Source organism: Maylandia zebra, linkage group LG11 (genome assembly GCF_041146795.1).
Source record: "Maylandia zebra isolate NMK-2024a linkage group LG11, Mzebra_GT3a, whole genome shotgun sequence".
Lineage (NCBI taxonomy): Eukaryota > Metazoa > Chordata > Actinopteri > Cichliformes > Cichlidae > Maylandia > Maylandia zebra.
In genome coordinates this window covers 24172341-24196256 of record NC_135177.1, presented here as the reverse complement: position 1 = coordinate 24196256, position 23916 = coordinate 24172341, and the positions used below count along the sequence as shown (strand labels likewise).

At 40.0% G+C, this 23916-nt stretch overlaps 2 protein-coding genes across 2 annotated transcripts; one reads left to right on the top strand and one right to left on the bottom strand.

Annotated features, from left to right (window-relative positions):
• Positions 1 to 3097: 3097 nt before the first annotated feature.
• lag3 (lymphocyte activating 3) lies at positions 3098 to 5746 on the top strand. The gene is made up of 8 exons (XM_004550784.4): positions 3098 to 3232; positions 3322 to 3451; positions 3634 to 3842; positions 4027 to 4281; positions 4373 to 4681; positions 4768 to 5016; positions 5126 to 5247; positions 5367 to 5746. Exons 1-8 carry the CDS (start codon positions 3172 to 3174, stop codon positions 5460 to 5462), a joined length of 1431 nt encoding a protein of 476 aa, XP_004550841.3. The 5' UTR covers positions 3098 to 3171; the 3' UTR covers positions 5463 to 5746.
• Positions 5747 to 5752: 6 nt separating this feature from the next.
• plekhg6 (pleckstrin homology domain containing, family G (with RhoGef domain) member 6) lies at positions 5753 to 23693 on the bottom strand. Its single transcript, XM_004550783.3, has 15 exons — positions 23605 to 23693; positions 18985 to 19189; positions 18324 to 18452; positions 17889 to 18026; positions 17384 to 17479; positions 17226 to 17276; positions 16798 to 16947; positions 14749 to 14859; positions 12648 to 12797; positions 12390 to 12524; positions 11740 to 11859; positions 11496 to 11628; positions 11284 to 11399; positions 8369 to 9837; positions 5753 to 6402 (listed from the first exon to the last, which is right to left on the bottom strand). Exons 1-15 carry the CDS (start codon positions 23622 to 23624, stop codon positions 6225 to 6227), a joined length of 3201 nt encoding a protein of 1066 aa, XP_004550840.3. The 5' UTR covers positions 23625 to 23693; the 3' UTR covers positions 5753 to 6224.
• Positions 23694 to 23916: the final 223 nt, after the last annotated feature.

Here is a 23916-nt window from a genome sequence, read left to right as displayed (position 1 = left end):
CCTCATAAGTGCTATTGCAAATCAGACAATCCATGCAGGCTAAGTAGCCCATTGCAAATTTCAATATCATTTAGTTTTTCTCATTTATGTAAATGAAAACAAAAAAACCCCAATATAACACAACAAATGTCATCAGCAACACAATCTACAGTCTGGTTAAAAACTAACAAACATACTGCAGGAATTCTGCATTTGTGGTATTTGGTTGGTGTGCCTAAAAAACTGGCAAAAACCACAAATTGATTGATGAGATTTGGTGCTGAGCCTGCAGCTGCAAACATTCAGGCTGTTTTTGCCTATTTTGCCTTTTTCTCTCTCTCATTCACACACGCATACGCACTCAGATGACATCAGTGACAGATGCTGATACTTTCAGTCTTACTGTTGCAAAGAGCTGAATGGAATAATTTGTCTTTTTCAAAGAAATAAGACCAGCACAGTTGATCTTTGTCTGTATTTCATTATTGGTAATGCGGCAGACACTGTGTGGAAATTTAGCCCAAACAAAACATCATCAAACATTAGATTCCATTCACATTTAGCATAACCACAGAGCAATACTGTGTGCAGAGAAGGCTTACTGCTTTACTGTAAACATGCAACCTTAATTTAACTTTGACTTCAATTTAGATTAAATGTGCAAAAAAACAAAACAAAACCCAAAAACAATTTTTAAAAAAGTGTCAAAAAGTGCAGCTTTGTTTGTGTATATATGTTGAGGTAATGCTTAAAAAACACGAATCAGATATTTTTCAGCAAGCCCGAAGTGTAATTTTGGAAAAATATTTTGCCACGCACTCGGTTTTTGCATCGCAGTACAGCGTTAAGTTCCCTTACACTGTTGCTCTGAATGCCGGCGCAAATAAAATGCTGACATAAGAAAATGTAAAGAATTTCTCAGCAGAGCCGCATGTTTTATCTGCACTCTGCTTCCTGCCAGTAAAACCCAGTGCAAAGATATTTCAGCATAAGCAAATACAGAATATGTGACCCTGCTATAATTCAGTCAGTTACTGAAATTAAACCGCAGAACTATCGACAATAACAGAAAACATTCATTCTCTACTAAAGGTTGTGAAATGCTGCTGTGAGTTTAGAAAATGGACAACGAGGAGAGATAATTGTTCTTGACACGGGAACAAACTACTCATCTGCCGTACTTGTACAGAAGGAGTCTGATTTGACTATTTTCCAAAGTAATCTCTATTAGCATATTCGTCTGCATCCCTTCAAGCTCAAAGAGCAGTAGTTTCCATATGAGGGGTGTTTTCCTTCAGGGTAACATCATCACATATTCAGATACGGTGGAGATGAATAAACGACAGCTGAGGGAAAGACCACCTCACAGCACTGAGTAACACGCTGAGAGGTGCCCCCTGCTCTCTCAGGGTGTTTTTCAAACCAAAGCCTCAAGATCAAATAAACAAAACAGTGATTTCAATTTGAAGGCCGACAAAGGAAGTTCAGTGTGGATGAGATGAAAGGATTACAATATCAGTCACACAAAAGTCACATGGCTCTCACCAAGGAAAATGTCTTACCAAGATGAAGAAAAACAGCCCTGAGGTTTCACCCACATGTTCTCAGGTATATCTGGGTAACTGTCTGAGTTTCTCTTTCTTTCTATGCATGCACGCATCTATCTATCTATCTATCTATCTATCTATCTATCTATCTATCTATCTATCTATCTATCTATCTATCTATCTATCTATCTATCTATCTATCTATCTATCTATCTATCTATCTATCTATCTACCTACCTACCTACCTACCTACCTATCTAGCCTGTACTTTAATACAGTGTATTTGATGTTAATAAAAGGAGATTCAGGTAGCTTCACACACAAGTGGATTGATGCCTGGTGATATTTTCTTTGTTTAATGTGAGCCTAGCCTGTATTCTGTATTGTCTGTTGTCATGTACTGACGTGCTGAATAATGAATAATTAAACAGAAAATGTGTAATTATTTAACTATACAGCAGAGTGAAAAACAACACATAGAAATAGTTCTAAAGGTAAAACGAACAGATAGTATATATTTATTATACTGACATTTTACTGACACCACACCCGCAGCAGCAATTCTTTGTGTGGTACATCTAAATGTATTTACACACGACATCAAACAGAACAAAAATATAAACCACACTTTGTCAAAGCAAGCCCTGTTTAGCAGCATCACTTGTCAGGTGGCTGAAGTATTCAGTGAGGCAGACATTCCCTTTACCGTCTCACCTCTACGTTATCTTAATGATCTCCTACAAGTGTCTAACTCCTCTGACGAGATTCAGGGGAAGAGCTGTAATCGGTGTATTTCCTCTAACCTGACAGTATTCCCTGTGAGCATTTCATCTTGATATTGAATGGAATATGCTAAAACGGTACGTGTTTGTCTGGCAGTGTAGGCCCGTTTCTACTGAGCTGAGAGCCACTAAAAAATGAGAATGGAGGGAATGATTCACTTTCATGAATATCCTTCACAAGAAGATACCATAAATGTCCTCATTCTCAAACTGGAGATGATGATGATCATGATGATGATCGTGAGTAGTGGAGCTAACTAGTGGTTGTAAACAAAACTAACTGGCAGTGACGAGATCATGACAAGTAGTTTGGTGTTGCAGTTTTGCCATCTCGGTTTCAAAACAGCAACTCGAGCTTCCGTGAATGATGCTGAAGATATTCTAAACACTTGCTGTGGAGTAAATGTTGTATATACACATTATTGTTTATTTGTCCCCAAACTTTGTGTAACATAAGTGACTTTTAGAGGTATAAATACAGAATATCTTACCGTCCATGGTTTCATACTGTATGTTTCTTGTGTATTCGTTGGTTTAGAAATTCAATAATCGAACATACTTTTACAGAGTGATTGACGCAAAAGAAACAGGAAATACATTAGAGAGAATCCGTGGGAGGAAGTGGGGCTCCCTGTTTACATCTCTGTCTTATAGTTTCCAGGCTGACAAAGAAAGACCGCAAGAACGCTTGGCGTGTAGCTGAAGTCACATGATCAGCAGAGGAACTACCAGACGCCCTGCCTTCGGTACCTTCCCACGGGCTGATATATAAACCTCTTCAACCCACATCGCAAAAACATACCAGAAAAGGCAGCGCTTGAAGAGAAAGGCAGAGTTTAAGAGTTTGTGGATACAAAACCAAAATGAACAAAACAAACTTGTTGGATTTTTTTATCTTTGGGATGGTTTCCATTCTTATAACAGGTAACTGTGTGATCAACTCAAAAGCAAATCTGCGCTAAAATGCAATTTTAAAAAAAATTGAAGTTAATTTCATGTTTTTCTTCACACAGGCTCCAGATGTGAGGCGATACACAGTGAAGTATTTGCTGCAGAAGGCTCGGATGTTGTACTACCCTGTAAATACCCTGCAATACTGATCAGCAGTCCACCTGCGATTGTCTGGAGTCATAAGGAGAAAGGGTAAGATGAAACTTCTCCTTTTTTTTTTTTTTACATTTTTGCTATTCTCTTTCACTTTTCATCTGCAGATTAATCAGCTTTAACCCCTTAAACAACAACAAACTCCTTCCTCATTCACTAATAAAAGACTTGTATCTATTTGTTGATGACTCTGGATTCTTGTGATTCCCTTTCATCTACAGCACTATTTGGAGGAAGGAACGGAGCGGTCTGGAATACCGCGGCTCTCGATGGTCCCAACGTGTGCAGTGCCCCCACCTCCAGCTTGATAGTGGCACATTCAGCATTCAGATAAACAACGTGACAGAGGACGTTGTTGGACTTTATTCCTGTAAAGTGGACCTTAGAAACCAAGTGATTGAAAAGCAGGTCATGCTCAGACTTATTAAAGGTAAGAAGCACTAATTGAGCACGCCTACACTCACTAATTACAAAAGACCACAGAGCTTTTTACCATATAAAAAAGTAATATTTATTTGTGATATAAAAATGTGACCAATAAAATAAATATTAAACATTTGTAATATGTAGTATTTACTGTAAATTGACAGAAATCTCACTCTCTTCATTTACAGTGTCCTTTTCTCCACCGGCTCCCCTCTCTGGGAGCAACACTCAACTGTCTTGTGCTTTGAAACCTTGGCGTCATGGCGTCTCTGTGGAGTGGATGTTAAACAACAATCCATATTTGCCTCAGGCTAAAACCGGCTTGCACGGCGACAAAGTTTCAAGGGTTTTAAGAGTCACCGAGAAAGAGAGCGGAACCTGGACCTGCGTCGTGACGTACAAAGGAGAAAAGGGCCAAGCTTCAGCAGCTCTGGATGTGAAAGGTGAAATATTAAGCTGGACAACTGATTTATGAAGCTGTTGGATAAAGTATTTTGTGCTCTTAACAATTTTCTTTCTTTCTTTCCTGCACAGGAATCATCCAACCACCCAAAGATAACGCCAAGGTTTACGCTACTGTGGGGTCTCCGGTCACTCTCCCCTGTGTGTTTTCCTCTGGTTTAAGAACTTTGAGCGCAGGCTGGGAGAAAATCAATCCTGTGTCTCCATCCACCCGCGATCTCCAACTGCTTTCTTTGGCTTCGTCCTCACCTGATCGGCTCCGCTGGGATAGGTCTATCCGTATTAATGAGGTCACATATGAGGACGAGGGAAAGTACAGATGTAGTGGGAATGTAGGAGAGCAAAGGTTGACTCGGACTTTGCAGCTCGTTGTTGCTAAAAGTAAGTTTCTGATCTTTCAGTTTGAGGGAAAATTCAATGCACTTGTATTTTTGATATAAAATCATTTCTCTTGTTTCTTTTCTCAGTCGTCCGCTTAAAGCAAAAATACTCAACGACGCTGACCTGCCAGCTGAGCGATGCAAGCGAGGTCACCGAATACGAGTGGGCTCATGTGACCTACGATGAAAATGGCACCGCGGTTGTTGGGTCCATCCAGAAGGGAAAGGATATAATCATTACCGACGGGTCAGAGGAGAGCTGGGGCGAATGGACATGTAGTTTCTATGGGCAAGATGGCCTTTTGGGGAATGTGACATACAATACTCATCTGATGAGTAAGTTCTCATTTTTGGTGTTTTTCTACTTCTGCTGTGCTAAAAAATAAATATTAACTATAAAGAACATTAAAACCTTTTTTTAAATGTTTATTTTATATTTTTGCAGGTGGTCTGAGCGGACAGAAATCCTCAAGCGCATCAAATAACACCGCCACAGTGGTCGGCCTCAGCTTTCTCCTCATTGTTCTGCTCCTCATTGTGGCTCAGATGTACAAGAACCGCCAAAGGGTAAAAAAAACAAAATTTGTAATTTTGAAAAATCGCATAGAATAAATATGAAAGCGTGCATTCACAGATTATATCTGTAGAGATTACCTCAAATAACGCTGTACATCTCTTCCCCACAGAGGAAAAGGATCTTTCAGTATCCCGCCCTGGAGACCATTGTTCATACCATCTCCAACGAGCGGGAGGAGAGAGAAAGGAACCGGGAGAAAATCTAAGGACACATAAAATTCGAGGCTTCGCTGGAAGAATTTCAGAGCACTAAATTGAAGCAAAATCTCTTGCCGCCTGCAATATGTTGAGAGACTCTTGTTTACACAGATTTTGTAAATATTTTCAGAGCAGATACTGTAGCAATGCTGTTTCATTCGAACAAAAATGAAATGCACTATATCCTGTGTTTCAGCTGTGCATGTTTTAAACTGTTGTATGTGTGACGATTTACATTTGCTTTTAAATGACAAACTGAGAACAAACTGCTTGACAAATAAAGAGCATTTAACAGAAATACATCGATTTTTGTTTATTACACGTATGCACAGTCGAATTATTGTTGGTCAGTGGCAGAGAACTATTGGTGCTCGTATAAATAAAATACACAGCAACTTAGAAAACAAGTTTCAGTATTTACATCAAACACTAGCTCTATAAACCAAACACTGACTACATTTATCGCTATTTTACATTCACTTCAGAATAATTAATGGTCCAAAATTCAGACAGTGAGGACCGATGTGCTACAAATAAAATATTTGTGCAAAGAAGTATCTTTTGTAAATCTCCTTTCCCTCCTTACGTTGCTTCAACTTTTTATAAAAAGTCTACCATCCTTGTCAATTCATCGCTCTGAAATTAAGATCCACATCCATCTTCTTGCTCCGACAGTTTTTAGCCAACCCACTGCGACTGACCTCAGCTAGCTGGCTGGCAGTTTAGCGCTGAAACCACTCTGTGGCTACAGCTGCAATGCCGCTTTCACGCTACACCTGGCTGCACTCGCCATCTTCTTGCTCCGACAGTTCGCTGATACCACACAAGGCCAAAGATTGGTTGATTTCCTCCAGAAAACCATTTGTGGAAGGACGTAAATGATCATTAACTTCTTCGTCATCAAAGCACCAGCCGGGCCAATCCACATTTACACCTTCTGCAAACACACTGAAAGGGGGAAACAGAAGGTCAAAGGTCATCATTCTTTCAACATTTACCGGGTCACAATCAGGTGACCCCTTAAAGAGCTTTTAGTCTACCTCAAGTCGGATGATGCATTTTTAATAAGCACATATATATAAAGCAATGTGCTTTCAGTGACAACATTAAAGATAAACATGCAGAATGTCCATGTTTACCATTATGTTGCTTTTAGTACAACATATTTATTGATGCTTTAAGGTGCACATCGCTCCGAGTGTAAAGCTGTGTAAACACAGGCTTAAAGTGTTAACTGAGTCTATAAAAAGATTAAAATTACATTTTATATTACTAATTTGACTCTGAAGAGTTGCAACTAATGTTACTAAACTGATGTAGAGGAGGCTATTTTAATTAACGGCGTAGTGAAGAAGAAGTTCAAAATAGTAAAAACAAAAACACAGTAAAAGTAACTCTATACTTCAGTACTTATATCTCTGTTTTCTATAGCATGTAGAATGATATATTAATACATATTATATAGATATTATATGTTACATAATACCTGTTATAATGTATAATGCATAAGCATTATGTATAATGTTATGTATAAAGATCCACAGTTTTCAATATTGTAAGAACACTAAATTAGAATGAATGTTCCAACAATAATTGAGGAATTATACATACTTTTTACTAACCAAAAGAACAATATTTAAATTTAGAAAAAAGTAAATAAAGATATTTTAGGAGTGCTGCTGACTCCGGCATAAAAAACGAACTTTAAAACAAGAAAAATGTTTTTTTTTCTCAGTGTTTTGTGAGAAAGAAATTTGCTTCATTATTATTCATTATGTTAATCAAAACCTAAGCGTGCTTATAGCACATTGAGGTTAGAGACAGTAACATTTCCACTGTAACAGAACGGTCTATTTGTTACCAGCCTACACCTCACTGAAAACTCATTTAAAGATTAGAAGCTTTATGGGCTTAAAGATATATTTAAAAGTGATGCGTGCTAACTCTGTCCACTATTTTAAGTCAGTGAGTTTTTTTAGTTAAATGTCTGATCTGCACTACAGCGTAAACTATTTGCTTCAACTCAGTCTGTCAGTATGTGGGGCACATGAGAGAAAGCAACCCACCCGACCCCACTGTGGTCTTTACTGTGGTAAGTGCAGTATGCAGCAGAAATCAGCAGCAATGCAAAGCATTATGAAGATACAAATACTGTAATACCACAAGTGACTTCAAATGTCAATGGAAATTTTAATGTAACAAATCTTCTTTGAACATTATGGAAAACTGTGGCTTTTAAGGCTCAATTTGCTCTGTTTCATCTTGATAACTTAGCTATTCTGAGGAAAGCTTTTATACCCATAACGATCTAAAGATAAAATATGTAATATGTAAATCTTTTGAGTTGATATGATAGGTGCATGTTTTCTCTGATTGTTGTCTGTGTGTGACAGTAAATGTTCAGGGCTGTTGTTTTACATGTATTCCTTATGTCTTTATTCTTAGAGGATGAAAATCACTTGCCTGGCAGTAATCACTTGTTTTTAAATGTTCAGTAGTCCTGGTAGTGCTTGTTTACAGCTCTGTGTTTATTCTCGGACTCTACTAGAGTAGCTTTGCATGATTCACAGTTCAAAAATTTATCTTGTAATGGGCTTTGTTCCAGCCTCAGGCTGAAATAAGCCAGCTTTCTTCTCATGCCTCTAAAAAATAAAAGTTTTCTGAACAGCAGGTGGGTGGGGTGCACGCTCTTACAGTCAGTGCAGTGTGCCTGAGAAGACCATATTAGGGATATGGCCCCTCTTTGACGTCATTCGTAGGTTGAAACGAACATTTAGAGCGAAACAAAAGCCTGAGCTTTTCATTTGCGGGGATTAGATAAATGACAGAAAATGGAGGAGGATAAAAGGTCCCTTTTAAATAAAATGTGAATAAGAATGAAAACAAAGGGAACTTATCACTGCCATATACTGACCTGTTCCCCTGCTCATCTTCATCTCCATCTACCAGCTGCTCCTTCCATCCTTGACTCACGCTGAGGGCCTTGGGTCTTGCTACTTCCACTTCCTCCAAGTCTGTGTCTCTGTCTCCATCACTGCGTGACGGCGAAGATGTGGCAGAAAATGAGGGAGAAGGAGAAGGGTATCTTGACCTCAGAGTTGTTGTTTTTAAATTTCTGTCTTTTTTAAATCCTCCTCTCCCCCTGTCTCTGTCTTTCGCTCTTTCTAAAAGGCCCTCCAGTCGTGAGGAATGTTCATCGTCTGTTTGGGGTGGCGTGTGTAAGCTACTGGGGCGAAGTTTGGCTTTTCCTTTTGGTTTCATGTTGGAAACAGAAGAACTTCTGTGGGTTTTTATTTTGGGCTTTTTGTTTTCCAACTTCCTGTCAGGCAGCTCAGATTCAGAGAAGGCTTGGGGATCAGAAAAGACTCTATCATTCCAAAACGTGTCTGGGTTTGACTTCAGGGTGCCCAGTTTGAGTGTCTGCTGTGGATCAGATTGGCAGGGCATGTAGATAGGAAGAGAGTTTCTTTTCAGCTTTGGGTTGTAGTCTGAGCCAAAATTAGAGGAAGAGTAGTTGTTTGAAGCAGCCCCAGTTTGTTCCAAACTCTGAAAAAACTCCTTAGATGTGCGAAAAGTGGCTGGATTTGTGCTGACTGGTCTCCTCCGTTGTATCCCAGGAGACTTTATATTTCTGGAGACCCACGCCTGTTGAGGTGTCTTAGTGTCTCCAAACAGACTGCCACTGGAATTTCTCCCTGCGTCCTGGTTCATGGAGAGGGAATCTGAGTCTTTTCTTGTTAATATTTCTTGTTGAGTCTGCTGTCTTAAAAACTCAGGTCCCTTCATTATTATCGGTTGATAATTAGATTGTAAAGTGTCATCTTCATTTGTTGGGTAGTCAACATCTGGGAGTTCACCTGGTAAAAAACTGTATTTTCTTACGGTGTTGTGTTTAAATGGCAGTGCAGCACTTGTGAGAGAATCCAGAGGAGGGAAAGACTGTCTCAAAGTCATGCTCTGCTCCTCTGTCATCTGAGATTCAACAATTCTGTCTTCATCCTCCCCCTGGTTTCCACTTTGATCATGTCTCACTCCCAATTCTATCCATTCATGTCCCCTGAAAGCCGGTGAACGCCTCTTGCGCCCGATTTTGTCCTCAGTGTAATTGGGCTCTGTGCACCAAAAAGGTAACTCACTTTTATTAGTGGTCATCTCATCTGGAGATTGATACGCTTCTGGCTCTGCCAACCCATTTATCAAGTTAGAGATAAAAGTATCATCAGTGGATTCGTCCATCGAGGTCTCCATTCCTGGCTGTGCAACAGGTTGTTCTTCTGTCTCCACATCGTCTGTCTTTGCTTCTTTAACAGGGTTTTCATTTTGCTGGTTTGTCTCTGTCTCCTGTCTGTGGTGCTCTGCCTCTCTCAACTGCCTCAGTGTTTCCTAACAAACCATCCAAAGAAAAAAAGTGACTCAACTGGTTCACACATAAAAACACCCATTTACCACCTACTGGTTCCACACATTTCCACCAAAATGTTGAAAGTACTGCCGTCACGCTCTAACGAAGGAGCTACGACATGAAATTAATAAATGGCTTGCAAATGCAGCCCACAGATTCTATCTGCCATTCATTTTTACATGAAGTACCCCAAGTTCTACTAGCAATACTATGTCAATACTATGTTTTAGATGTTTTATGAAACTGGATTGAATTGTGGGCGGGTACTGAAAAGGCACCTTTGAAAATAAAAGCCTATTTTAAATTCTTAATTTCTTTTACTGGACTTTCTCAAGATAAAATTTAACCAGGATCTGCAGTTTGGGACAAATCTCCCCGTTTGGGGCAGTACAAAAAAATCAGGCAGTCTTGTAAAGTTTTTCGCAGGACTTAAAATGAATTTTTTTTTATCAAAAAACAAATGCTAGATAGACCAAATATGACAAGTTGTGCAACAAAAATGAAAATATCCGTGGATATATCAGTGAAAATATCACATCAACACAAGCCAAATTCAGGAGGTTCAGGATCGGACTCTAATCATAACTGAAAAAAAAATAATTTTGTTATATATATGCATATTTTTAATTTTTGGAGCCAACTTTGCAGATAGTCTGATAACTCAGATTTAGTTCAAAATATATTGGAAGGCATTAAAAACACAACAATGTGCTGCACAGTCACTTCACATGCCGGCCTTTTTCCACTGCTCTACATACCACTGACATAGACTGGCTATCAACAAGAACATCCGCTTAAGCTGAGACAAAACATAACTCAAGTGCACAATGATACATTTCCACTGAGAAGATGGAAAATTATGCAAAGCAGGACAGTAAAAAGTAGGCATGCATTCTTGCAGCTTTCTGTTCTAACAGGTGACGACAAAGTAACTTTTATCCATCCTTCCTTTTATCCCCAGTGTACAGCAGCTGAGCTGTTCTGGTCCCCTCCCCAATTGGACCAGTAGTGACATGTTTAGTTTTCCTTAAACAGCTGGCTGCCTGAGTAGTGTCCAAAAATGATATGGGTTTCTCTGCTAACAAGGCCAGGGATGGAGTTGCTCTCACTTCTGGAAATCTGGCAGAATTAAATATTTTTCTGGAGGAATTTAAAAAAAGATTCCAAAACATGACTATCCAGAGTCATGACTGAAAATAGGTCACTGAGCTTGTGTCTTATTTATATCAGTGTTAAAATAGCAACACTGTAACACTGAATGGCTGCAATAAGAAGATGCTTTTAAAGTTCTGTCAACTATGTGGGGTCTAAACCAAAACCTGACACTGTCATTCTCATAGCAAAGGGTATGGTGCTCTTACAGATAAAGTTTAAGCCAGACTACAAAGATTTCAAAATTTCTAATATTTTATTTTATTTTCTGATACCTTCGCTTGGTCGATGGTGGACACCCATATGGAGCAATTCTCTGAGGTGCTGGCGACAAGTATGACGACATTCATAGCACTCTGAAGCTCACCTACCTCCACAAGGAGAAATGAATCTGAGAGAAGCAGACAGACAGTTAGATTGTTCTTTTTATAATAATTAAGCTACATCCAAGTGTCTCGACTCTAGTCTAAAAGAAAGTGCTACACACAGCCATCTTTCAGTGGTATGCAGTACATCCTGTCGAGAGCCAGAGGAGGTCGAACCACCTTCAGCCGCTCTGTTTTCTTCTGGACTTTGGTGAGTAGAAGCACATCTGAGAAAAGCAGAGCCACCAACTCCAGCTACATCATACCAAGAAAAGGGGAAAAAATTAATAAATACAAAGTAATTTGTAGTAGTTTTGAGGAACGCAAATTAAAATCATAATAATTAAGTGCACAGTTTTTGCTCACTTTACTGTCTTTCCTGCCTCGAACCTTCAAGCTCTCCTCACGCAGCAGCTTGCGTACAACTTCAGAACCTACACCTTTGATGGGGCACGTTAGGTCAAACTTGCAGACTTCTCGGACATGCTGTCAATGAAATCAACCTCATGTAAATATCAAAAGCATTTCAAAAGAATAGAGGTAATATCTTTTTGAGTTTCCTGTTCACTACATTACACGCACTAGTGATTATAAACTCAACACTGACCTGCTGCATCTCACCAATATGTAACCCACTCTTGTGTGAATCCCACCATTTAGAAAACCACAACAATAAACTCAGTGCCCACAGAACTTAGTCATTACAGCACTTCGTGCTTTACATCCACAAAACAAGGTAAACACAGATGTGACATCTAAGCTCTCGCATCTTTGAATTAAACTTTTTCTCTTCTCCAGATTTCAAGCCACACAAACATCAATGCACTTTTTATGTATAATGCACTGTGTAGACTTTATTGCAGTAAAACAAAAGTACACTTTCAACACAGAATGTCCTCTGGGCTTAAGAATGAAGTAAGTCTGTTTATTTTTTGTTGAAAGGTCAATCCATAAGCTACAAAATAACTCCAAAGAACAGAAAAAAGTGACAAAATGATGACAAAGATGTGTTTTACCCTGTCGATTTCCTCATTTAGTCCATCCACCTCATACCCATCCAACCTCTGAGCAGAGATGTTGAGTGCGTGTTGCTCATCTTTTAGTCGCAGGTAGTCATTGATACCTTCCAAAAATTTTTTTACACTGAACAACTGTACAGGGGAACAGACAAAGGAGGCCAGTGTGATGCAATGACTCACATATTGCATCTATAAAGGGAAAAACATTCTGTGGTGAATTTAAAAGGATTTTATTTAAAGGTATCTAATCCTCACCATGCCTCTGAGTGTGTGCTCCACAGGAGGGTCCTGAGTGTGTTTGAGCACAGCTTTGAGCAGCAGGGGATACTTTGTGATCCTCTGATGGGGTTTGGCCTGCATGTCTCCAAGACGCATCCGATCGCCCTGAGGATGATTCTCTACCCACTGGAAAGGACAAAAAAACACAAGAATATAAACTCGATGCTTTCAAAATAAAACTGATAGCCTGACAACCAAGTTTCTTAAAACTATCCAGTTAAGTTCAAGACTCATTGTAATAATGCAGAATTTGTGTAGTTTTGCCTCTGTACAGCACAACAGCGGATGTTACGTGACTAAACAGCAGGCATTCAACTTCAATTCAATGGGTTCAAGAAAAAAAATTAATTATTCAGCAATTTAGAAAAAATTTCTTTACGCATCTAGACAGAGTGACAAACAGTTTCATGGTCTGTTGTTATTTCTTCACAATGAAGCAGTCATAATATCTGCAAGTGATTCAAAGTTCCCAGTAATTTTGAATACGAGGCCCAAAGAGATGTGAGGGAAAGTGAAATAGATGTCACACAAGACATTGTGACAGAATTATTTCCACGTTTAAGACAAACAAGACCAACAACAACACAGCAACTAATCAGGTCATAAACATTGTCAAGGAGGTGGCTGCATCATTATCAACATCTACAATCAACAGACGCCTCCATGAGTGCAAATATAGCACATTTACAACAATGCGCAAACCACTGGGTACGCTCAAGAGCAGGAAGGACAGATTAGATTTTTCCATAAAACTACATATGCTACATATATCAGACTTATCCGAATGCTACAAAACCGATCGGGCAGGGCTTCACAGTGCAAATGGATAGTGACCCGAAGCAAACTGGAAAAGCAGTCCAAGAGTTTCTCAAGGCAAAGACACGACACGTTCTGCAATGGTCAAGTCAGTCACATCAAACAGAGCAGCTTTTCAGTTACTGAAGATAAAACGGAAGGCGGAAAAAAGAAAACCACAAACAGCAGCAACTGAATTTTGCTTCACTGAAGGCCTGGCAGAGCATCTCAGGGAAACAGCATTTAATGATGTCCATGGCTTCTACACTTTGTTAAACCCTTTGAATTACAGCAAGTCCTGCTGTACCACCACGAGTAATCGATGGAAGGAGCAGATTCAAAGAAAGTCAATTCAATCACATATTGATCATTTGATTAAAAACCCACTGTGGTGATGTGGAGAGACAGAATTGAAAAAAAACAAACCTGTCTTTATCTAACGAATGCACTAATTATATATTTGATAAAATCATCGACTTCACAGTGATTAAACAAGAAGGTGAAGACAATTCACAGAAGTCTCTGATTTCTCTATAATTTTATTAATGAACTGCCAGAAGACTCTGTGACTGATATCAGAACCACCTCTAAAACCTTCTGAATGAAACTATAACTGGAAAAAGAAAAAAACCTTAAATGAGTTATTTTTGTTTTAACAGCCACACCCTCATTGCCCAGTAAGCGCCAGTTCTTGGTAAAGGAAGGCTTTAACTGTTAAACACAAGGTAGCACTAGCTGATTCTGCTGGAAATATCTACAAATATAGAACTGGTTTTAGTTTAAATATGATTATGTTCATCTAAAGGTACTTTCTGACTCGTCACAGCGATGTTTGTGATGATTCTGATTTTTTCGACACCAGACGTGACCATCCCCACAAGGATTTCGCTTCTTCTCTCAGGGACAAAGTGAGGATCGTTTGCCTGTTAGCCAAATATGTAAGAGGTGTTGTAGGTCACACTCTTCTTGCAGCCTCTTTTCCCATAAATCTTCTGCACAAATCTTTGTGAACTAGATATCTTTCACACCGCTGTTAAGGCTGAATCATTTGGAGAAGACGTTGGTGCCCGTCAGGAAGCAGCTCTAAGAAGTCGCCCACAAGCTTATGAAAACATTACAAACCACAAAACACAACCAATAGCAACTGAACTTTTAGTCAGTCATTAAAATGAATTACATTGAAATAATAACTGGGTTAGTGTGGGAGAGCAATTCTTTGATCTTCAGATGTATAGAATGCATGCACAGGCTGTATATGGATGTTACTGCTGCTTCACTGTACCTGGACGTAAGTGGAGAAATGTAGGTTGTTCTCCATCTGCCTGCGCGAGAATTCAAGATTGTCTTCCTCCTTCAGGCAGTATTCATGATAGGAAGAGAAGCGTTTATGAAACTGGGGGAAAAAAGAAAAGGATAAGTCCCCATAAAGTCACATCAGTATGTTTATCATTATTATTAACGATGCAGAGGTTAGCGCTAGCTTTAACGCCGCCATCTAGTTAAATATGCCTTTTTAACCCTTGGATACTTCACTTTGCTCCATTGTGACGCACATGAAGAGCTTCAAATTTCCCTGTTGCATGAACAGTTACGCCCATAGTTTGTTGGACAAAGACACCATTTCTTTGCAGTTTTGCCTCTGTACACCACCGCAGTGAATTATATATATATATAATAAACATGTGATTGAAGTGCAGACTTGGATACTTGGTTTAGTTTTATCTACAGTAACTGTAAAAGCTGCTGTTTCAGGTTGAGACCTGGTGACTGACTTGACCATTTCAGAATATCCCATTTCTTTGCTTTGAGAAACCCTCGGGTTGCTTTTTTTTAGTCCTCATCCTTTTGCAGTCTGATCAGTTTTACGACATATGGATGAATGCTGAGTACTGTTTAATCTGGCTACCTTGTTCTTCAGTATACCCAGCGGTTTGCACCTTGCTGTAAACCCTCTGCATTTAAATTCATCAAGGCGTCACTTGATTGTAGACGGTGACAATAGTACACCTACCTCCCCACAAGTGTTATTGACTCGGTTAGATGTTGTGAAGTTGTTTTTTCTTAATCATGGAAGTAATTCACTAATAATAATATACAGTAATAATATAAAAATGAGCATTATAAGATAATAACCTTGTCATCATGCACTTTAGTTATCTTCCTCGGTCTTTCTTTTGGTTGAGCTGAGCTGGTTCACATAGTCTTTATTTTTAAGACTGTACCTTCTTTACTTATTGGTTTATTTATCTGTCTTGGTTTTCTTTTCTTTTTCAGTCCAGTGATGACCTCCCTCACTTGCATCGACACCTCTTTGACTTTCGATGCTTTCTGGAGCAGTCTAATTTGTCCTTCCTGTTCTTGCGCATAACCAGCGGTTTGCATCTGGTTATAAACCTGTTTATTGTTCAAGAAGGCGTAGATCTTTATAATGATATCCCCCCTCACCCACTTCACTTACCCCCCCACCCACTTCACAAACTCCCCACCCTCATACTATGTTCTTGACTCGGTTAGTTGTTGTCTTAACTGTGGAAATAATTCTGTCATCATGCACTTTGCCATTTTCTTCTGTGGTCTTTCCGGTCTACTGTTTGTACTGTCGCTCTGATAAGTTTGTGTGGAGTTTTCAGTGACAGCCTCCCTCACTTGCACTGTCAACTTTGGGCCTTATATTTAAAATTACTTTGAAAAGCTTTAAAACAAAAACCCAGCACTTCAAAAATTGTGTCTGGTTCATTTGCCATGAAAGAACAAGCCAACAGATATCAGCTGGCCATAAAACTGTCCATCAGTCAGGTGTGCATTTTTACAAGTTTGTAAAAATGGAGGACTTTGTATACAAATGTCTGTAATGCCCCAAAGAGTTTATGCAAGGTTTTTGCAAAACCCATAAATTAAAGCTCAGAGTCTGCTCTTCAATTGCATCTTAACTGCTTCATTTAAAATCCACGGTGATGGTGTACAGAGGCAAAACCACAAAAACTGTGTCTTTGTCCTAAAACAATATGCACATAAATTTATACAAGTAGGCCTAGAAAAATGGCAGAATATATAAACATATCCCAAGTGTTTCCACCTGCAGGACTACTTTTATGTATTACTTCATTGTACGTGAGTAAATGTGCTTATATGTCATACATCTGGTGGATGTTTTGTTCCAAAACAACGTGCAGAAAAGCAAACTCATGTGGAAACAAAACCTGTACCCACATAGAGGTGAAGCATGATGTAAGAGGTGCAAATGAAGGGGGGAGACTCTATAACTGACCGGTAATATAAACTGTCTGCACGTACAGTATCATTCAGACTGGAGGGGGGGGGGGGGACTTACCTGGAGACATCCAGGGTCTAACCTCATGGGGTCAAAGGGCTTGCCTGTTTTTCGCGCTTCCTGTAACATCGGATAAACCACCTCCTGCCAGAACTGCTGATGTTCTTCGAGGATGGAGGGGAGGTTGGAGAAAAGCTGCTCGGGGGTCACCTTTTAAAACAGGAAGTGCGACAAAAATAAAAACATGTGTTTAACTCCCCTGCTTTGCTATATTTTCCGACTTCTCAGTGGAAATGTGTTGTTGTGCTACATGTTCCACTTGCACTCGAGTTGTATTTTGCCTCATCTTAAGCGGATGTTCTCGTTGTTAATCAATCTATGTCAGTGGTAAGCAGAACAGCGGAAAAAAGTCCTGCAGGTGAAGTGACTGTGCAGCAAACTGTTGTGTTTTTAGTATTTAAATGATAATGCATGCTTTGCACACTGACCTCCTGGAGAAATCCTTTTTGGTGCAATTGGACAAGAGCCGCAATAACCAACTGTGGGAGGCAGACACAACTTTGTTATACATCCTGTTGAAACTCCCTTTCTCCGCTCTGAAACTTTAATGTAACTGACTGTAAGCAGCTAGAGAGTGACATCTTACGTCTTTTATAATAAGCAGCTTGTTGATGAAGGTGAGTTCAGTATAGACAAACTCCCACAGCGCCTCCTGCTGGTGTCTCTGCATTTTTGACATTGTCTGAAAAGAGGAAGCAGAAGAAATGTCAGGGTCATCAGAAAGAATGTCAAATGTGCATATTGTGTAATGATTATTGCCATCAACGAGTCCCACAGCCAGAATAAGGCCAACAGAGTATCAGTTCCTCTATTACTGTTTGCCACCCCCACAGCCAACAGTTCACACGGGACACAAGCTCAATTGTTCCTGCCAGTAAAATGTGCTTTTATTTCCTAAAAAGGCAGTGCATAAGAAGCATGTACAATGGCATGGTTTACTGAAATAAACAATTTGTGGACTTCATTTAGACCACATGAGAATAAACTACAGGATGTCAGGCCTTGGCCAATGAATTGATCTGTTTTGTTCTTTTAATTTGATTTGTTGGCAGTAAGAAAAAGAAATATATATATAACGATAGGGCCCGTACTGAATGAGACTGCACTATATCTGTCCAGCTCGTCTCCAGCGTGGTTCCCTGACTTTCCTCGTTCCATCTCCACCTGAGATCCTCTGACAGAGAGAAGGCCTCCAGGACTTGCTTCAACCCATCCAGTTGACTTCGCTCCTGGGAAGTTGTCATAAACCATGAGAATAAATAAATAACAAAGAAGAAGAAAATAATCAGGCAGGGAAATGAGGGGAAAATATGACGCTCTACTGAATCAGTCCTTCCTTAATAGAAATAGATGTTAGTTTTGGCCACAGGTACATCTAAAAGTATGACAGTGGAACAGAATGAACTGCACTGCTGCTGTGAATTTGGGCGTTTGAGTGGGCGTTTGAGTGGGCGGTTGCCTTTACAGCAAGTCTGTATCTGTTCCTTAGAAAACCAGTATGTAGTTTGATGAGCACAGCACAATACCTCAGACGCTTTGTCAGACACTCCCTGGCTGAACAGGACTTGTTTGAGTGCAGTTCTGGGTTTGGCTCCTGCAGAAGTTCCTTTACTCAGAGTTCCAAAGTCATTCGCGACCTTTTGCTTCGTTCGCCTCTGGAAGCACAAAAATGCAGCGGGACATGTGAGCATGTATGCACAAGAGAGGATTGCAATGAAAATAAATGAACGGAAACAGTGTAACACACCTAGAACTGAATCTAAACTTAATGCACGGTACTTCGGTACAGAAGAAGTATTTTACAAGTCAAGGTTTTTGACATCTTAGTGAAAGTACAGGGATTTTTTATCAATAAAACATTTAAATAGTCAAAGTAAGAGTGCTTCAAGTGCCAATTTATAATTTTCATAATGACATATTTTTAATATTTAAGTTGCATAAAGTGCTGATCTCTATAAAAATCAGTATAATGTATGAAAAATACTTCAACTGGTTTTAAATACTAAGTTGTCCAGAATAAGTCAATAAGTTGCAAAACAAAAAAGGAATAATGGGTTTCAGCCTATAAACATATACAAGAAAATTACCTTAATTAAAGTACTCAAGTAAATCTACTTAATTTAACCCCCACTGGTGCCAGAACAGTAGGCTTGCCCCATCCTTACAATTCTGTCCCACTCCACTTGCCTGATAGCCGATTGTGCTGTACTTGTGTTTGTCTTCTGCCCTCTTGTGGTGGATGTTTAGGTCTGCAGCTTTCCCGTCAACGACATCAGGCTCTCTGGTTTCCGTCTCCCTCTGCCTCTCTCCATCCACAGTCTGCAGCACCGTTTCTTCCATTGGTGATTCACTCCCCCCTCCGTTGTTTACATGCTGTGCGTTTGGGATAAGGCTAAAGAGGAGCACACAGAGTTACTCAGTGCCATTATAAAGTGTGTGATGACTTCTTCAAAAAGAAAACAGTCCTTTCACAGGACTTTTATTAGGACTTTTTTTTAAATCCAATGAGTAAATGCACATCAGACTCACAACATAGATATAATGATAAACTGAATTATCATTAAACTCAGTGGCAAGCTCCAGATCATTCATGGCAAATCCCACTTTAAAAATACTTTTCAGGATTCCCATCAGTGACACAGTTTGAGTGTAAGCAATCAGTCCAAATGAACAGCTAACAGTCCAACATAAATGCACAGCAAAAGGTACGCCATTTAGAGCCTTGTTTCATTTTAAATAGTCTTAAAAAAATACGTAAAATTAAGAAAACTCAATACATGTCAGAACTTATAATTGTGTTCATTTATTTAAAGATTTAATTTAACTTAAACAATTTAAGTTTATTTAAGTGTCGTTCTGGTCTGCTGCTCGCCGCCCTCGCAGGAACCCTGATTGGGCTGTCAACCATCAATCTCTAGCCCACCTGCCCAGGGCGCCCACCGCGATTAGCAAAAAAGAAAATACTCCACTCAACTTCGGTCTTCTAAACATTCGTTCATTGACGAGTAAGGGACCTCTCATCCAAGACCTCCTATCTGACCGTAAGTTTGACTTTTTCTGCTTAACTGAAACCTGGCAACAACCTGATGACTTTTCTCAGCTAAATGAATCTACTCCTCTGGGGTTTGTTTACTTTTCCAAACCCCGCTGCTCAGGTCGTGGGGGTGGTCTCGCGATCTTTTTTCACCAGCACTTGAAAGTCCTGTCAGTTAATGTTGATTCCTTTAGTTCTCTAGAGGTCCTTGCATGTGAGCTGACTGGACCCATTCCCACCATCATAGCTACTGTATACCTCCCCCCCCCAAACCTAACCCTGTCTTCCTCAGTGACTTTGCTAATTTACTAACCCATTTTTCATCTCTCTCCCCAAATGTGATCTTGGAGGGAGATTTCAAAGTTCACGTGGACAATAATGACCTTCTGCTCACCAGAGACTTTTCCTCCTGTCTCGAAGGCTCTGAATTTAAGCAATTTATCGACTTTCCCACTCACTCTAAAGGACACACCCTGGACTTGGTCTGTTGTTCTGGTCTTACTCCCTCGAATCTTTCTGCTACTGAAATCCCCATAACTGACCACTTCCTCCTTTCATTTAACCTCACTCTCTGCTGCTCTTCTACCAAGCCAACTGGTCTCATCTCGTTCCGCAACATCAAGAACATTGATATGGACATTCTCACTACCAGTTTGGACAATGTTCAGATTCCGGACTTCTATTCTACTCCTGATGATTTGTTGTTATATTATAATAATTGTCTATGCACTGTCCTTGATTCTCTGGCTCCTGTAAAAACCCACTCTGTTTCCTTCGCTCGCTCTGCTCCCTGGTTTACCTCTGACCTCCGAGCTCTGAAGGCCAAAGCTCGGCAGCTAGAGCGTAAATATAAGAAATCTGGTTTAACTGTTGATTCAGAAATCTATAAATATCACGTACTTCAGTATAAAGACTCCATCAGCAAGGCCAAACAAAGCTTCTACTCTGGTATTATCAGTTCTTATGAGGGTAATGCAAGGACTCTGTTTTCAGTTCTCAACAAACTAATTCAACCCCCCAACGCTTCTATTCCTCTGAAACCTGCAACTCCTTGATGCTGTTCTGGACTACGAAAATCAATAACATCCACCAGCAACTCAGATCAAATGTTGTGTCTACGCCCTCTCCAGAACCTTTTCTCCTTTTTGAGCCATTTTCCACTTTTCATCTTCCAGATTTATCTGATATTTCCGAGTTAATATGTAAATCAAAGCCTGCCACATGTCATCTTGACCCCATGCCCACAGGGCTTGTGAAATCCTGCCTCTCTTCTTTACTCCCACTCATCTCTGCTATCATTCACTCTTCTCTCACCACCGATATCGTTCCCTCCTTATTGAAGACTGCTCCAGTCACTCCTATACTGAAAAACCCTTCTTTAGATCCTAACAACTTTAACAACCTCCGTCCGATTTCCAATCTACCCTTCATTTCTAAGATACTCGAAAAAGTGGTTGCAGGTCAATTTCATTTACACCTGGTTAATAATAACATCTACGAGAGATTTCAATCTGGTTTTCGCTCATGTCACAGTACAGAAATTGCTTTACTTAAAGTCACTAACGATCTTCTAATCGGAGCTGACTCTGGTCTTCTCACCATTCTTGTCCTTTTAGATCTGAGCTCAGCCTTCAACACCATTTCTCACTCTGTCCTTCTAAGCAGACTTTCCTCTCTCGGCATCTCTGACACACCCCTCGCCTGGTTTCAATCATATCTCCTCGACCGTTCCCAGTTTATTCAACTAAGATCATTCTGCTCTCGTCTATTCCTTGTCCCCTCTGGTGTACCACAAGGCTCAGTTTTAGGCCCTCTTCTCTTCATAATATACATCCTCCCTCTAGGTACAATTTTCCGCAAATTTGATCTTCAGTTTCACTGTTTTGCTGATGACACCCAGTTATATCTCTCTTGCAAACCTGATTCCTCCTTCCCACCTTCCTCCCTTTCAGAATGTCTATCCGAGTTAAAATCCTGGTTTGCCTCTAATTTTCTAAAGCTCAATGAGGATAAAACTGAGATCCTCCTTATTGGCACCAAATCCAACCTTTTGAAGGCGAACCATTTCTCACTCACCATCGATAACTCCACAGTTTTCCCTTCTCCTCAGGTTAAGAGCCTTGGTGTCATCCTAGACAGTTCACTTTCCTATAAATCTCACATCAATATTCTCACCCGTTCTGCCTACTTCCATCTACATAACATTTACAGATTGCTTCCTTCTCTTTCCATCCAGTCTACGTCCATTCTTGTCCACAGTCTTGTTACCTCCCGTATTGACTACTGCAGTTCTCTTTTGCATGGTCTCCCCCAAAAATCCCTCCATAAGCTTCAACTGGTTCAGAACTCTGCTGCTCGCATTACTACCAGAACCCCCTCCTACCAGCACATCACCCCTGTTCTTCGGGAACTTCACTGGCTCCCTGTGAAATTCCAGATAATATTCAAACTTCTTCTGGTCACCTTCAAGGCCATTCATAACCTCGCTCCTCCTTACCTTTCTGACCTGTTAACCACTACCTGTTCTGCCCGTTCACTTCGATCTTCTTCTTCTATCCAGCTTGCTGTACCTTCCTTCCGCCTCACCACCATGGGAAGCAGAGCTTTCAGCTGCTCTGCTCCCAGGCTGTGGAACTCTCTGCCCCCAGAAATAAGAAACATTGGTTCTCTCCCCCAACTCAAAACTCATCTGTTCAAATCTGCATATTCACTGTGAATCCACTGTTTGTTAATTTTATCTTGTGCTTTTGTTTTATTGTTCTTATTCTGCCATTGTTTTACTAAATGTTTTATCCTATTGTAAAGTGTCCTTGGGTGACTTGAAATGCGCTCATAAATAAAATGTATTATTATTATTATTAAGACACATGGCAGATTTAATGACAAACGTATTTACTTCCAATAAAAAAGATTAAATAAGCAGGACAGTCACAAAAAAAAAAGACCAGATGACAAAACCAGTCAAATACACGTGAGCTCCTGTCTGAAGTGAGCGATGCTCTAATACTGACCCACATTCTGACTTTAAAGGATCAGAGTGACACGGCGAATACCAGCAGTGAGCCGTCTGAACAGACTGCTGATCGCACTGATTAAAACAGGACACCAGCAGTTTTTAATGACTCCAGGTGTCGTTACACAGCTGTGCGGGTCAGGGTGTCACACCTGGACTTATCTGTCATTATTTATACCTTGTAACATTTCCTGCAGTAGCTTAAGCCCCCACTCCCCACTGCACCATTTACAGCTGTAGCCTGCGGTGTCATTGTTACACTGGCAGGATTAAAGCTTCAGGTGTGTTTTACATTAACACTTTTACCAGGATTCCTACTCTCATTTGGACAGTCTGAGAAAGTATCGTAAAAGCAAAGATTCTCACACGAGCAAACAGATTCAGTACACCGCACGCATCTGCTGTCACTCTACTGTCAAACATCAGCGCACTGACTCAAGTGCTTTCATCACCATGTCATACTTGTTTACAATCACTGCCTATATCCTACTGTAACTCAGTGATCAGTGAATTATAATTATATCGGAATTACAGCACTGGATCTTCTTTAAAACATGATGATTAGTCAATAAAGACAAGCATGTTGGTAATTTTATAACTTCAGCAAGCCAACAAATCAAATCAGAGTCCGTGAATCTACACATGAGCTCTGACGTGTCAGGGCCTTGCTGTGGTCAACACATAAAACAAACTGTTCCTTCAAAGCAGTGTCTACCCTTTAACCAACAGCTGTTTTAACAGATAAAATCATAAAGTTTACCTGGACTTGGCTGAATCCATTTTGTTTCACAGAGTCATCTTTGGTTTCTGTTAGCTTTCTCCACCTCCTTTCTTTCTAGCTTGCTTGTCCCTCCCTCCCTACTCTTTTCATCTGCACCCCTTCCTTCTGCAACTGGCCTGACAGGAACGACTGGATTCTGCAGTCAACAAATCAGCACTGAGGGTTGGTTAATGTGTCGCAGTTAAGGTGCTTAGTGAAGCGGAGGTGGTGCCTTGCTTCTTTGAAGGTGATCTGTTTTGTTGTTTCTTGTCAATCAGGATTATTGATCACCCCGAACAACCAGGAAAGTTT